We start from the raw sequence: 13,664 nt of genomic DNA, 5'->3' as shown, positions 1-13,664 counted from the left end.
CTGCAGCAGTAGGTCCTGCATGACAGTGTCTAGAACTCACTTGCAACAAAAACTGTCGCTTTTGAGTATCCACTTTTCTTGAAATGTCTGCCACGTTTTTTTTTAAATGGTGGGTGCATTTGTAACTTCTGTCATAAATCCCCTGTACACGCCCTTCATGCGGGGTGAAGGGCGCAGACGGGTGGAGTTGGGCGGGAATACCTGGCAGCCTGAAGAGAACGCACGAGTGACGTCATGAAGGAGCACTGCGAAGCACCACACAAAGCACATAGGAAGTGATGTCATAAGGGAGCCATCAACGGGATGTCACAATCACGGCTCAGCCAGTACTATCGCAGTAGGCGTCATAGCAACTGTTCAGTGTGCCTGGAGTGGCCGGCTGTCGATGACAGAGCGACGGGGACGGAGGAGCCGCGGTACAAGAGCTCTCGGAGAAAGGTGTGTCCGCCTGGGGGCCTGGACTCCTAGGCCTCGACGCCACGGGCCGGAAGCTGCGCACACGAACCCCCAGCCAGGAAGCCTGCGCTCGAAGGCCCCAGGACAGAGGCACGCGGGTCGACCACGCCTGCTAGGCCCCAGTGCAGTGATACAGAATCTCAGGACAGAAAAAGGCAGCCAGGGAGGCCGGTGCACTTAAAGTCGCATATGGGAGCTCACTCCAAGCGCGAGGCACCTGCAACGCTGACGTATTGACGCCGCGTGCACGCTGAGGCCTGCAATACCACAATTGTACCCAAGTGACCGCTGAACCACCAAACCTGACTGTTTCTAGACTCAATACATAAAACCACAGGTGGTGGACAACTGCTTTCTCCTCACGCTTTCGATCCCTGATAGGGACTCAATACACAAGACCCCGGGAGGGAGAAAACTGCTTACTGCCCCTCCACACCAGCACACTCTGACACCAGGCTTGGATTTATTTTAAGGTGTAATGGGTGACTGGAAAACATACATTAATTCCTTCCTGAAGGACAGGAATGTAGAAGATGTGGCGATTGTAGGCCACGCTGACAATAAGTCGGTCTGGGCTTCCAAGCCAGGGGGGCTCCTGGCTGCCATTTCTCCTCAGGAGGTGGGAGTTATTGTGGGGATGGACCGAAAGACCTTCCTCCAAACTGGTATAACCATCGCTGGCAAGAAATGCAGCATCATCCGTGACAACCTGATGATCGAGGGTGACTGGGTGATGGACCTGCGCTCCAAGGCCGGAGACAGCCGCTCCATTTGCATCGGCAAGACCTCCAAGGCCCTGGTCTTCATGATGGGGCAGAAGGGTGTGCACGGGGGTGCCCTGAACAAGAAAGTGCATGACATTATCAAGACCATGAAATCTAAGGACTGTTAACTCCTGTCCCCAACAGCACGCGAGCTGACAGCGATCTTAGGCGCTGGCAAGATGGCCGACCAGGAAGCAAGAGGGATTTGGAAAACAATAAAAAGGCAGTAACCCTTTATCAAAACAGAACCCGCCTCTGTCCCGTCTGTGTGGGTCTGCGGGAGGGTCATGACAGCAGCAGGAAAGAAGCAGAGAGAAGAGGAAAAGAGACCAGAAGGGGCGATGGAGTGAAGTTAGACGCTAGGAGTGAGAGGGCTGAAAGAGAGAAAGAGGGTCAGGGTGGCGAGAACTGGAATAGACAAGGGTAGAGGGAAGGGTGGAGTTGAAAGGCAGGTGCAGGGACTGGTTAATCCGATATGGCACTGGTGCTTTGTGGTGTGTTGCACTGGTTCTGCTGCTGGAGCACCAGTACCACTGGTACAGATTTTGGTCTGGCTGTTCTGGTGAGGCACTGTTCTATAGAATGGGAATGCTTCCACTATCAAATAATAGTAGTACTGGTAAAAATTAGTTCTGCTAGTGAAATACTTGTTCTGCAGGTGGCACTGGTTCTTCTGGTAAAAGACCACTGTGACTGGTGGTGCACTGGCTCTACCCTACTGTATTGGTTGTAGTGGCTAGACACTTCTTCTTGTGGTGAGACCCTGTTTTTCTGGTCGTTGTACCATCTCAGCCAATTAGACACTGTTTCTCCTGGTTCTGCCTGTGGGAGCGGTTCTCTGATGAATGCACTGCTTGTGCCAGTTAGACACTGACCCTTCTGGTGGGACCCTGATACCCCGGATGCTGCCCTCGTTCCATTGGTTAGACACTTCTCCTGCTGGACCATGGCTCTTAGGTACAGGAACGGCCGGCATGTATCGGGGTTGGAGGGGGCATGGGTAGGGGGGCTAGGGGGCATAAAAAGGGGGGAAAACGTACCCCCTTGCTGCACCTCTCTCCTGTTGTCCCACCATCGTTTCTCTGTGCCCATGTTGCAGGAACAGGAAGCACCCAGGCTGAGGCCCCGATCCAAACGCAATGCTGCAATGCAGCGTTGTGATTAGTCTGAGCGCAGTGGTTCGGCGCTCAGCCAGGGAATGGCAACCTGGGCATGTAATCCTCCCATGCTGTAATGCTGCCCGGGTGGAGAACATACAAAGTGCGCAAGACTTTTGGCATGCTTGAGACGTCCGGCCAAACATTCATGCTCACTTAAGAAGTGCAAACCACTCCTCCCCTCAGCAGGGCAGCCCCGTCCACCCACAAAGCTGACAAATCAGGGAAAAAATAAAATGATAACCTCGAGTTATTATCATTTTATTTTTCCTTTATTTCACTGCTGCAAAGCAGTGGGGCGACGCTCCTCCGCCTTAGCGGAGGAGCTGCCACTGCTTAGGTGACGCCTTGGTTACACAGGTGGAGGTCTTCTTCTCCTGGTGGAGCCCTGATTCTGCCAGGGGTACAATGGTTTCTCTGATGATGCATTTGTTCCATGGATTAGACACTATTTCTCCTGGTGTGGCACTGGTTTTGCACACGGTACACTTAGTTGTACTGGTTGGATGCCAGAGACGTTTTAAGGCATGGGCAAAATGGGCTCTCACCCAGGGCCCAAGACTGTCAGGGTGCCCCCTAATTCAGCCAGCTCTGTTCTGCTGAGTCTTGCCCATATGAACTTGAATAATTCAGAAACAGATTATTTTAAATACTATTTTCCTTCAATTTATTTTTAACTTGAGTGATGTGTGAGAGTCTCTCTCTTACAGACATTTTGCAGAGAAATGTTGGGTTTATTTTTCATGCAAAGTCCATACAAATAGTTTCTTTTAGACCAAAATAGGGCCACACATATGAGAAATGGGAGTAATATTAGTGAGCTGCTGCTGGGTTACAATGTTGAAAACACACGTCACTACCCCTGTATATTACACGCAAACATATTTAGAATTTGAACCAGTGTGCCTGTGCACTGTCAGTGACCTGGACAAAGAGGACATTAAAGAGCCGGAAACTAAATCATAATTTGCGATGGTTCCAAACATGGACCCCAAAATACTTTTGGCCCACGGCCCCCAAAATCCTTAAGATGTCCCTGTTGGTTGCTGGTTCTGAGTGTAGGAAACTGTTACTACTGGTTACCAACATGATTGACGGCAGTGACTAAGAGGTCAATCAACTGCTAGTGAAGGGTGAAAACTAGGAACCTGAAAAGCTGCCTTTAAAAACCTGTACACCTGTTCGCTGTTTGGCGTCGTACTTATTTACACAAAGGAATTCCTGTGCGTGCACACTGTGATATAGCTTACAAGAGTATAATGCGAATTTAAGTCTCCTAAACTTTCACAGACATGCCTGAATTTTATTTCCATTATGAGTGAGGGCTCACAGGGTTTTCTCATGGATGTGCTGCGTGCTTTCTGTATTGGGTGTCTGCTCCAAGTTTGCTGCCCCCCCCCTCGCCCGGGCAGGTGACTGCATTTTGCTCTGAACCAGAAGGCCCCATGTGATCTGCTCCAGTGACTGGTGTAATTGTGCATGTAGCGCTTCCCATGAGTACCCACGTCGAGAAATTTGGGCGAGACACCACACATGCACTCCCTTACTCAGGCGCCACACCCCCAGTGGATACCTGGAGCGCTAACAAAAGGGAAGATCTCCTTTTAACCCTAAAGTGAAAGTTCACTCTTATTTTTGCCACTCTCCACCTCCTCCCTTACAGTGCTGGGACCGCCTGCCCACCACCCAATGTCTCTATTTCTGCTCTCTTCCCTGATGCCCTTTTTAGGTCGCAGCCTACCAGACACTGCAGCTGTCTGGTTTGTTAAAGACATTTGGGGGTATTCAGAAAGTTGACCTCGCAATGCATTCTGCCCATGCTTTACATTGGCTTTGTGGTTTGTAAGTCACATTTTCTTACTTTACATTTGCTGGCTTTACTTGTTTTTGACTGTCCTACTTGATTTCTTACCTTTCCTTGCACAAACCTTATTTATTGTATTCTTTCGAGTGCTCCCTTTCTGTAAGCAGGCCTGTAAATCTTGTTCTTATCTTGTCACATATCCTGTGCATTCAAAGACCAAGGCCAAATGTCAGGCTTTGTCTTCTGAAGGCACTTGTTTACTTCTTTTTCTGACTTCAAAGTGAGAGGATTTATGTGACAATCTTGCAGGATCATGGGGGTACGAACAAGGTTATTTTCTCTAGCACACAACAACATTTAAATAAAGCGTAAGTAATTCTGCACTCTACCCTGCACCACTCTACTCTGCCCCACTTCACTCTACTCTGAAAAAATCTACTCTACGCCACTGCACTCTATGGCACTCTACTACACCCTGCATTACTCAACTCTATGCCACCGCACTCTACTCTGCAGTACTGTCCTCTATGCCACTCTCCTCTACACCACTGCACTTTGACACTTTACTCGGCAACACTGCACTGTCCGCTACCAAACTCTTCGCCACTTTACTCTGCACTACTCCACTCTACACTACTCCACTCTACACTACAGCACTATATACCACTGCACTCTATTGCACTATACTCTACTCTGCACAATTCTGCACCACTGCACTCTATGCCACTCGACTCTACTCTGTACCACTGCCCTCTGCATCATTCAACGCTACGCCACTCCACTCTACACCACTTTACTGTATGCCAATGCATTCTATGCCACTGCACTCTGTGCCACTCTACTCTCCTCTGTACCACTCCACTCTGTGCCACTGCACTCTGCACCACTGCACTCCCCCCAACTGTACTCTACTATGCACCACTCTAATCTATGCCACAATGTTCTATGAAGCTGCATTGTACGCAACTGAATTCAATGCCACTGCACTCTATGCCACTCTACTCCTAACCACTGCACTCTATGCCAATGTACTCTACAGAACTGCACTCTGAGTACCTGCATTTTACACCACTACACTCTACTCTATGCCACTCTAGTGTATGTCACTCTACGCGACTCCCACTATGCCACTCTAATTCATGACACTCTCTGCCACTCCACTCTACAACACTCTACTCCACTGATTGCCATTCAACTCTGTGTTACTGCACACCACTCTCCTCTACACCACTAACATTTAGCCATGCTGAACAGCTGCCATGCAGATGTACAATATGGCTAAAACATATTGGCAAAGCTAATAGCTCATGCATAGGCGAGAGCTATTGGCTTTGCCAATGCTTGATCATGTCTTTTTCTTACCACTCTGTCAAGCAATATCACAGAGAACTACACTGTGTCACAAATATTAGATCTCTAAATGGATTAAATGTTACATTCCCATACTGGACGCCAACCCTCCCCCGTTGTGAAGCAACACTTCACCAAAATGGTAGCTATAGTTCTGGAACATTTTTATCTCTCTAAATTGTAAAAAGATTTGCTTTGTAAAAGATTTTGTAATGCAGGTTACTGGTGAGAAGCTTGGAAGACACTTAGACAGAAGGGTCCTTTAGCAACTTTACTTCAAGCATAAGTTACAGGTGGAAACCCCACCAGGAGCTCAATGTAAGTTGCTCATTCTCCAGATCTATGCTGTCTGGTCAGCCAGTCAGTTGTGGCACCAGATGAGAGGGCACATTCCAAGCTCTTGCATCACATGCACCATACACTGCTTTACTCATGCATGTGCCTGAGAAACTACACAGCAACACACCAGGAAACACTCCTACCATAGTAGGCGGAGGGCACAACAGCAAGCACACAAATAAGCCTCTCCACCGCAGCATCTTATTCACTCAGGTCACCTTACACCTAGGGTACAACACCCTTACCACCACAGTCATAAGGTAAAACCTCAGGAACATAATCAATCTGATAATCCCTCAATACCCTGGCCACGAAGATCCATGACCGGAGTGAAAATTCCATGAAGAAAGCCCCCCCCCCCATAATACAGTCCTACACAACACTCTTAAGTCTTGCACAACTTCAGCTGACTGGGCCCAGTCAGTGGCTCGAAGCATTCCATGATTTCCCAACTCCTGACTGACAATGCAATTGTAAAGGTGATCTTCACACAAAGTAGTAATGGGGCGTGAGTTTTATTCCGTCATGTAGTGCCCACAACATGGCACAACCAGCTCTCCTGATGTCCTGGCAGCAACTGACATACTGGTCACTGTCAGAACCTCAAGAAGAGAACGTTCCTAACAAACAGTCCAAATCCTACAATCTACTTCTAAATGGCATCATACCACACCTCCCTCCTTATAGCAAAATAAACATTATCTTAATACAATACCTAGTCTTTAAACCTACTTGGTATTTTCACCACCTGTGAACGAGAGGAACTTGTGTTGCCAAATATTTCATTGGCAATCTTCACAGGTACTTGAACATCAATATCACAATTGCCCACTTCTTTTTTTGGTTGCAACCAGGTTTGCCAATCAGATTCACTGTCTACATATCTCCTACATTTAATAGTGTTAACTTTTGCAGGGGAAATTTTGATCAGTTGCCTTCTACTCCACCAACCTTTACCTTCTAATAAAATGGAAGCTTTGGTAACTCTCACAACTTGCACTGGCAAAGAAAATTTTTAATCACCTTCATAAACTTTTCTTGAATTTCTAACCATAACCCAATCTCCTATACTCAAATCTTTGTTATAAACATGATGTCTCTGAGTGGGTCTGTGAGTGGGTGTGTGAGTCTCTGAGTGGGGCTGTGAGTGGGCACATGAGTCTATGAGTGGGTCTCTGAGTGAGTGCATGAATGTCTGAGTGGGTCTGTGAGTGGGTGTGTAAGTCTGAGCGGGTCTGTGAGTGGGTACACAAGTCTCTGAGTGGATGCATGAGTGGGTGCATCAGTCTGTGAGTGGGTCTGTGAGTGAGTGCATGAGTGTGTCAGTGGTTCTGTGAGTGGGTGCATGAGTCTCTGGGTGGGTCTGTGAGTGGGCGCTTAAGTCTATCAGTGGGTCTGCAAGAGGGTGCATAACTCTCTGCAATTGGGTGTGTGATTCTCTCTATTGGTCTGTGAGTGGGTGCATCAATAACTGAGGGGGTTTATGAGTGTGTGCATGAGTCTCTCAGTGAGTTTGTGAGTGGGTGCATAAGTCTCAGAGTATATCTGTGAGTGGGCACATCAGTCTCTGAGTGGGTCTGTGAGTGGTTACATAAGTCTCTGAGTGGGTCTCTGACTGGGTGCGTGAGTATCTGAGTAGGCCTATACGTGTTTACTTGAGTCTCTGAGTGGGTCTGTAAGCAGGGGCATGAGATGTCCTTAGGCATCTTACCCACTCACTGTTTCTTGTAGTTTCTTTGCAACACATACTCATTGATTGGCTTTGCGTATATCGCTAAGCAACCAAGCATCAAAGGTACTTCCTGCATGTTGGTTTCCTTCTGAAGCATTTCCATGATGGTTAGGTGATCAGAGCTGGGGGGGCATACGGAATTCAGTCCTTCATTTAATCAGTGCCAGGAGAATACAACTATCAGGGTTCAGATGTATCTTTTCGGTGTGCTGCCCAATTCTTGCTTGAAGGATTCCATGCTGTTTGCGCAGATGCTGGATAACATTTGTGTAAGGTAGAACCGTAGCAAAGTTCTACAGTGCTTTCTTTTTACTGTTCTGTAAGGTTCCAGTGATTGACACACCGTTCGTTTATTACTGCTATTTCATTTATTGAAACTTCTTATTTAGAGTCATTAAACTTTTTGCGATTAATTCACATTGTTGGTTGAGTTGCGTGTTAATGGAATATGGCCAGCATTCAACCTCCACCATTTTTTCTTGCTGAAATTGGTGAACCTCCCATACAATGGGAGTTGTGGCTTGATTTATTTGAAGGATATGTTGAAGTTCTGGAGCTTGGCGAATGTACTCCAGGGAGACGATTGTCTTTGCTCAGGCACAGATTAAGCACTATAGGATTAAGGGAGCTCAAGAATGTACCTCCTTTAGAGAACATAGGGAATGCAGATGTCTACCAATGTGCTGTTAAGCAAATGCATGAAACATATGGTAGGGAAGATAAATATGGTAATGGAATGATGCAAATGTTATTCGATAGCACAGAAAAGAGAAAAAGCATTTGATCAGCTCCTGGCAGCTTTGAGAGGATTGGCTGTGATGTGTGCATTTGAGTGTATGTTGTATGAGCAAGTGTTGAGGGATCAATTGTTGATGAAAACCACATCCAAGAAGATTCAGGAGAAACTATGACCATGTGGTGATTTGTCATTAAAGGCAGCAGTTGATTTTGCAAGAAGTATTGAGGTGTCAGAAAAATGTATACAGGTTGCTAGTTGCAACCATTGAAAATCATGGCAGTTATTCTGGCCATAGAATTGCAATGGCAGGGGTTATGCTAGCAGAATTGGAATTTGGTGCCAGAAATTGTTTTGGGAAGGCTTATGTGGCCGATAAAGGTGCTATGATCCTAAGGTGCCCCATAATGTGGACCTTGGCATAAAAGTGGATCCCAATGTTAATACCCTTAGTATTCTGTAAGTGACGAACAAAATATATCAACTGTAAATAACATGGAGTGCACAAAGTTGAAAGAAGGATTCCCTAGTGTGTTGTTCAAGTCAGGTAGGTAGATTAAAATGTTTTGAGCATAAGATAATCTTGTGTGAGAATGTTTTACCTGTAAGGCAAAAATTGAGGAATGTGCCTTTGAATTATAGATTGAAATTGAGAGGAATTCTGCATGATTTATATGAGAAAATAATATTCAACCCATTGAGAGTTCAGACTGGTTGTCTCCTGTCATGATTTCACTCAAGTCAAATGGGGATCTGAAACTATGTGTGGACTTGAGATGTCTTAATGAAGCCATTTGGATGGATGCATTTCCATTACCTAATCTACAGGAATTAGTGTTATCCATTAGAGAGGCTACAGTGTTCACAACAATTGATCTGGCCAATGCGTACCACCAAATTTAATTGGATAATGACTCGGCCTTCATGACAACAAAGGTTATGTTCCAGTATAAAAGGATGCCGTTTGGTCTGGCAAGCACTTCTGCTGTCTTCCAGAGGGAAATGCCTAGGATTTTTCAGAACATAGAAGCACAGGTATTTCAGGATGACATCCTACTATTTGGGAAGAACAAAAGTGAGCATGATGGAAATCTGAGAAAAATATCTGCTCTGATGCAAAATGGCTTAACAGTGAAGGAGGAAAAATGTAGTTTTGGTAAACAGAAGGTGGAATACCTGGGTCCTGTTATATCTGAAAAAGGTATCCGCCCAAAGATTAGCCATGTAGAAGCCATTGTGAATGCTCCAGAACCTGAATGTAAGGAACAATGATTTCCTTCCTAGGCCTGACAGAATGTTATTCTCGTTATAAGGAGAATTATGCTACAAAGGTGGTACGTTTAGCTTCAAAATTACAAATGTACTATTATGATATTGTATACATTCTGGGCAAGGATAATTGTGTTATGGCTGGTTTGCCACATCGACCATTAGAAACAGGCAATAGTTGTTTAATCAATGTATGAGAGTGAATGTGATGTGGCTTTCATTTATGTTTCATTTATGTTGATGTTCTGTGTGGCAAAGGCATGGAAGCAGAACATGGTCTGGGGTTTCTCTGAAGTTATATGGATGCAGGAGATGGAGAAGGATGGGGTATTGCTGTCTATCAAAAAATATATTTCAGAAGGATGGCTATCTGAGTGTCGGTTACAAGGTGAGTGCAGTATGTTCTGGAAGGTGAAGGATGAATATCTGTATGTAATGACATTATTTTGAAACACGATAAAATTATACCTCCAAATTGGGTGCAAGGAAGTACTATCAAACTGCGCCATGAAAGGCATTGAGGGATGTCAAGCACTAGAAGGAAAATCAAAGAAAATTTTTGGTGGCCAGGGCTGGATGCTATGGGTGATCAATGGTTGAGGAATTGTAGCACTTGTAGCTCAAGTGACAAATTGGTTAAACCTATAGTTGTACCTTTACAATCTGTGGAATTGCCAGATGGGCCATGGCAGAATTTAGCTATTGATGTTATGGGACCTTTCGCTACATTACCATCCAAAGAAGCTTATTCCATTGTGCTCATTGATTACTATTCTAAATGATTGGAAGTTCGTTTGGCTGGTAATGTCACCACTGAGGTGCTTATTGATTTCCTGGAAGATGTTGTTTTCTAGAGAATGTGTTTGAGAGTTATTGTTTCCGGATAATGGTGTACAACTCATGTCAAATAAGATACAGTCATTTTTTGAGGCGTGTTGCATCTTTCATGTGAGGGTGTCTTGTATCATCCTGAAGATAATGGCCAGGTTGAGTGCTTCAATTGTCATTAAGGAAGCTATTCAATTGGCATAAAGTCTGCTTTACCCTGGAAGAAGGCTCTTCAAAGTATGTTGTTGTCCTATAGGATTACCCCACATTCTGTGACTGTCAGGATGCCATTTAAGCTGTTAAGGGGAAGGAAGACTTCTTCCAAACTTGTTCCATTGTGGTTAAGAAACTAGAAGGAAGTTGTGGAAAGGATGAAGGTTGATCATCAGATTAAAAAGAGAGTGGAAGCTTATCAGACGCAGGTTAGGAACAGGTTTAACAACAGTTGGAATATACCTGACATATCTGTAGGTCAGTATGTGCTAGTGAGGAAAACTGGTTTCGTGGAGAAGGGTGCATCTCGTTGGTCACATCCGTTGAGGATTGGGAGGGGTTTTAGTGGTGCTATTAAATTTGAGGATAGGAAGGTGTGGAATTTGTGTTGTGTAAGTCTGTGCAATGGCATTGGCACCAGGCATGAATATGTGTTGTGGGAGTGGTGATGTGAATGGATACATGATGAGTGATGGCTATATGATGGACATTGACATGTGTCCAAGAGTTGAACATAGTTTTTGCGAGAATGAGACGATTGACAATTGTTTTATGGTTGTTGAAGTTCAAGGAATCCTAGGGGTACATGTGCGTCGGAGTGCAAGGGAGAACTAAATACGGAGTCATCTTGAAGATTATTTGGTGGGTGAATCAGCATCCGTTTCTTTCAACAGCACTATGTCATGTATATTTTTTTAATCAAATGGTTATGAGCATTCATCTTGCATTTCATTTAACATTTGTGGTTATTTTTGTTATTGTTATTAGGGGGTAGTAGGTTGGGAATAGAATGTCTAGTGTGGGGAAGAATGTGGCAATAGAAGTAGAACGTTGGGAGGGTTTTCTCTGTGCAACAGTTAGCTAGGAGCAGTTGTAGAACTAGGAGCAAGCTGGCACAGCACTTTACATGTTTTAATTATATTGTATAATAAAGGAACTGCTTACAACTTACCAGCGTGAACCTGTTCTCAACAGGGTCAGGGTTACTTTAGAAATATCTCACCAGAGTTCTTGCCATTGTTCAGCGGGGTGTCTCTACACAGGACCTACCCCCATCCGTTTGTGTAAGACCAATTGAGTGTAGTTTTCATTTGCGTTATCACCTTAGGTGTATAGAGACTAGCCCCCTTGTTGTTATATACATGGGAAACATTTACTCTTAACCAATCAGGGGCCCGATGTAGGTAGCCCTTTACCGATCGGAATCGGCCGAAAATACCGATTTTCGGCCGTTTCCGATCGGTAAAGGGCTATGGAGATGTAGGGGCACATTTTCGGTAATTTTACCGATTCGTTATCATTACCGAATCGGTAAATTTACCGAGTCGGTAATATTTACCGATTCGGTAATGATAACGATTCGGTAAAATTACCGAAAATGCAATGTAGGTAGCCTATGTTCCGGCAGCACATGGCTTACAGAATCGGTATTTTACCATGGAATACAAATCCATGGTAAAAAACCGATTCCTGTGTACATGCACATCTGTGCATGTACACATGTGCCATGTGACAGACAGACGTGCCCTTAGGGCATGTCTGTGTGCCACATTGCATACATGGCCGTTTTGGGGGTGCTAGAGGGTGTCAAAGTGACACCCCCTGCACCCTTGTGAATTCTTAAATTACCGATTTGGTAAATACCGAATCGGTAATGCCTAATCATTCCTATGGGCTTCAAAGCCCATAGGAATGAATGGGCATTACCGATTCAGTATTTACCAAATCGGTAATTTAAGAATTGTTAAGGATTCGGTAACGAATCCAGATGTTGGGGCCTACATCCCATTTACCGATTTTTGAATACCGAATCGGTAGGATTCGGTATTTCAAAATCGGTAAATGGGATTTACCTACATCGGGCCCTAGATCCCTTGTGGCTGCTTCTGTTATAGGGGGAGTGGACAGCCAGTGTTTCAGTTGGGAGAACTGTAATAATTCCTGCCTACCTGAGGCAAATAATCTGAATATTAACTTGGATAAAACCAAAACTATGTCAATCAAAAAGAATTCTAAGAAAACACCTGTCTGGTTTTGGGGCAAGACCTGCATTGACTCAGCAATAGAGTATAAATACTTGGGGGCAATCCTCGACAAAGGTGGGCATTTTGCAGCCCAAAGGGACACAATCAAAAGGACGGGAACAGCCCTAGCAGTCTCAATGAGAAATCTTAACTCTAAACTGAGCGGGCCCTCACTTGCCCCATTGGTTGAAGTATTACGGGAAAAACTCCTGCCTACAATAACCTATTGGAGCGAGGCACAGAGGGGAAGGGACTCCAAGCTCTTGGATGGTGTGGTCGCAAAAGTGTATAGAATAATCTTTGGTCAACCAACAAGAGTCTCTCCAGCACAGATAAGGCTCGAGTTTGGTGTTCAAAAACAGACCCTTGGGGGGCGTGGCTAGCAGCCGAACAAGATGGCTGTGTAGTTGAAGAGCTCCGGGGATAACTCAGCCCTTCCCATGAATCCGTCTACTGATCCGGAAAGTTACAACTTTCCAAAGGCTTGTCCCCAGGTCCAGGACCAAGCCGTGACAACCGATGAAACTCCGGAACGAATCCGGTACCGGGATCCGCTACGAACGGAGGGCGATCTGTGGCGGCCTGCACGACACGTTGGGACCGCGGCCTAAAGTTACTTAGGGCCCGGGGACGTGGCAGAGGAGAGGCGGAGGTCGGCGGGTGGTGCGCCGTGGGCTGGGTTCGCGCTCCGCGCTACCACAATCGGAGCGCTCCGGGGGGCCCGGCGGCAACCAGAGACACGAACACAACAGCTCGAGAAGCGGCCAGAGTGCGGTGAGGACCCGCGGGCGGCGTGGCGGCCGGGAGCTCCGGCCTCAGAGGGACTTTACAATAGCCGCTCTGCGGGGCGGCGGGAGAACGACACTTCCAGCAACTGGTGAGGCAATTGTAGCGACGCTAAGAGGAGCGCGGGTTGTGGGGCCCACCCCCAAGAAGGTGGAAGGCTGACGACGGGGGGGCGAGGGATAGACTGCAACGGCCTGCCTCCTGCA

At 45.9% G+C, this 13,664-nt stretch overlaps 1 protein-coding gene across 1 annotated transcript; it reads left to right on the top strand.

The window, feature by feature from the left end:
* Positions 1 to 299: 299 nt before the first annotated feature.
* Positions 300 to 1,454, top strand: PFN3 (profilin 3). The gene has a single exon (XM_078650614.1). The coding sequence runs from the start codon at positions 935 to 937 to the stop codon at positions 1,346 to 1,348; it is 414 nt and encodes a 137-aa protein (XP_078506740.1). The 5' UTR covers positions 300 to 934; the 3' UTR covers positions 1,349 to 1,454.
* Positions 1,455 to 13,664: the final 12,210 nt, after the last annotated feature.

The sequence above is a fragment of the Lissotriton helveticus genome, chromosome 7 (assembly GCF_964261635.1).
Source record: "Lissotriton helveticus chromosome 7, aLisHel1.1, whole genome shotgun sequence".
Lineage (NCBI taxonomy): Eukaryota > Metazoa > Chordata > Amphibia > Caudata > Salamandridae > Lissotriton > Lissotriton helveticus.
This window is presented reverse-complemented; position numbering and strand designations above follow the sequence as displayed.

Bases quoted from the DNA above. Each gene is read 5' to 3' on its own strand.
- PFN3 (XM_078650614.1), top strand. From the start codon at position 935: ATGGGTGACTGGAAAACATACATTAATTCCTTCCTGAAGGACAGGAAT.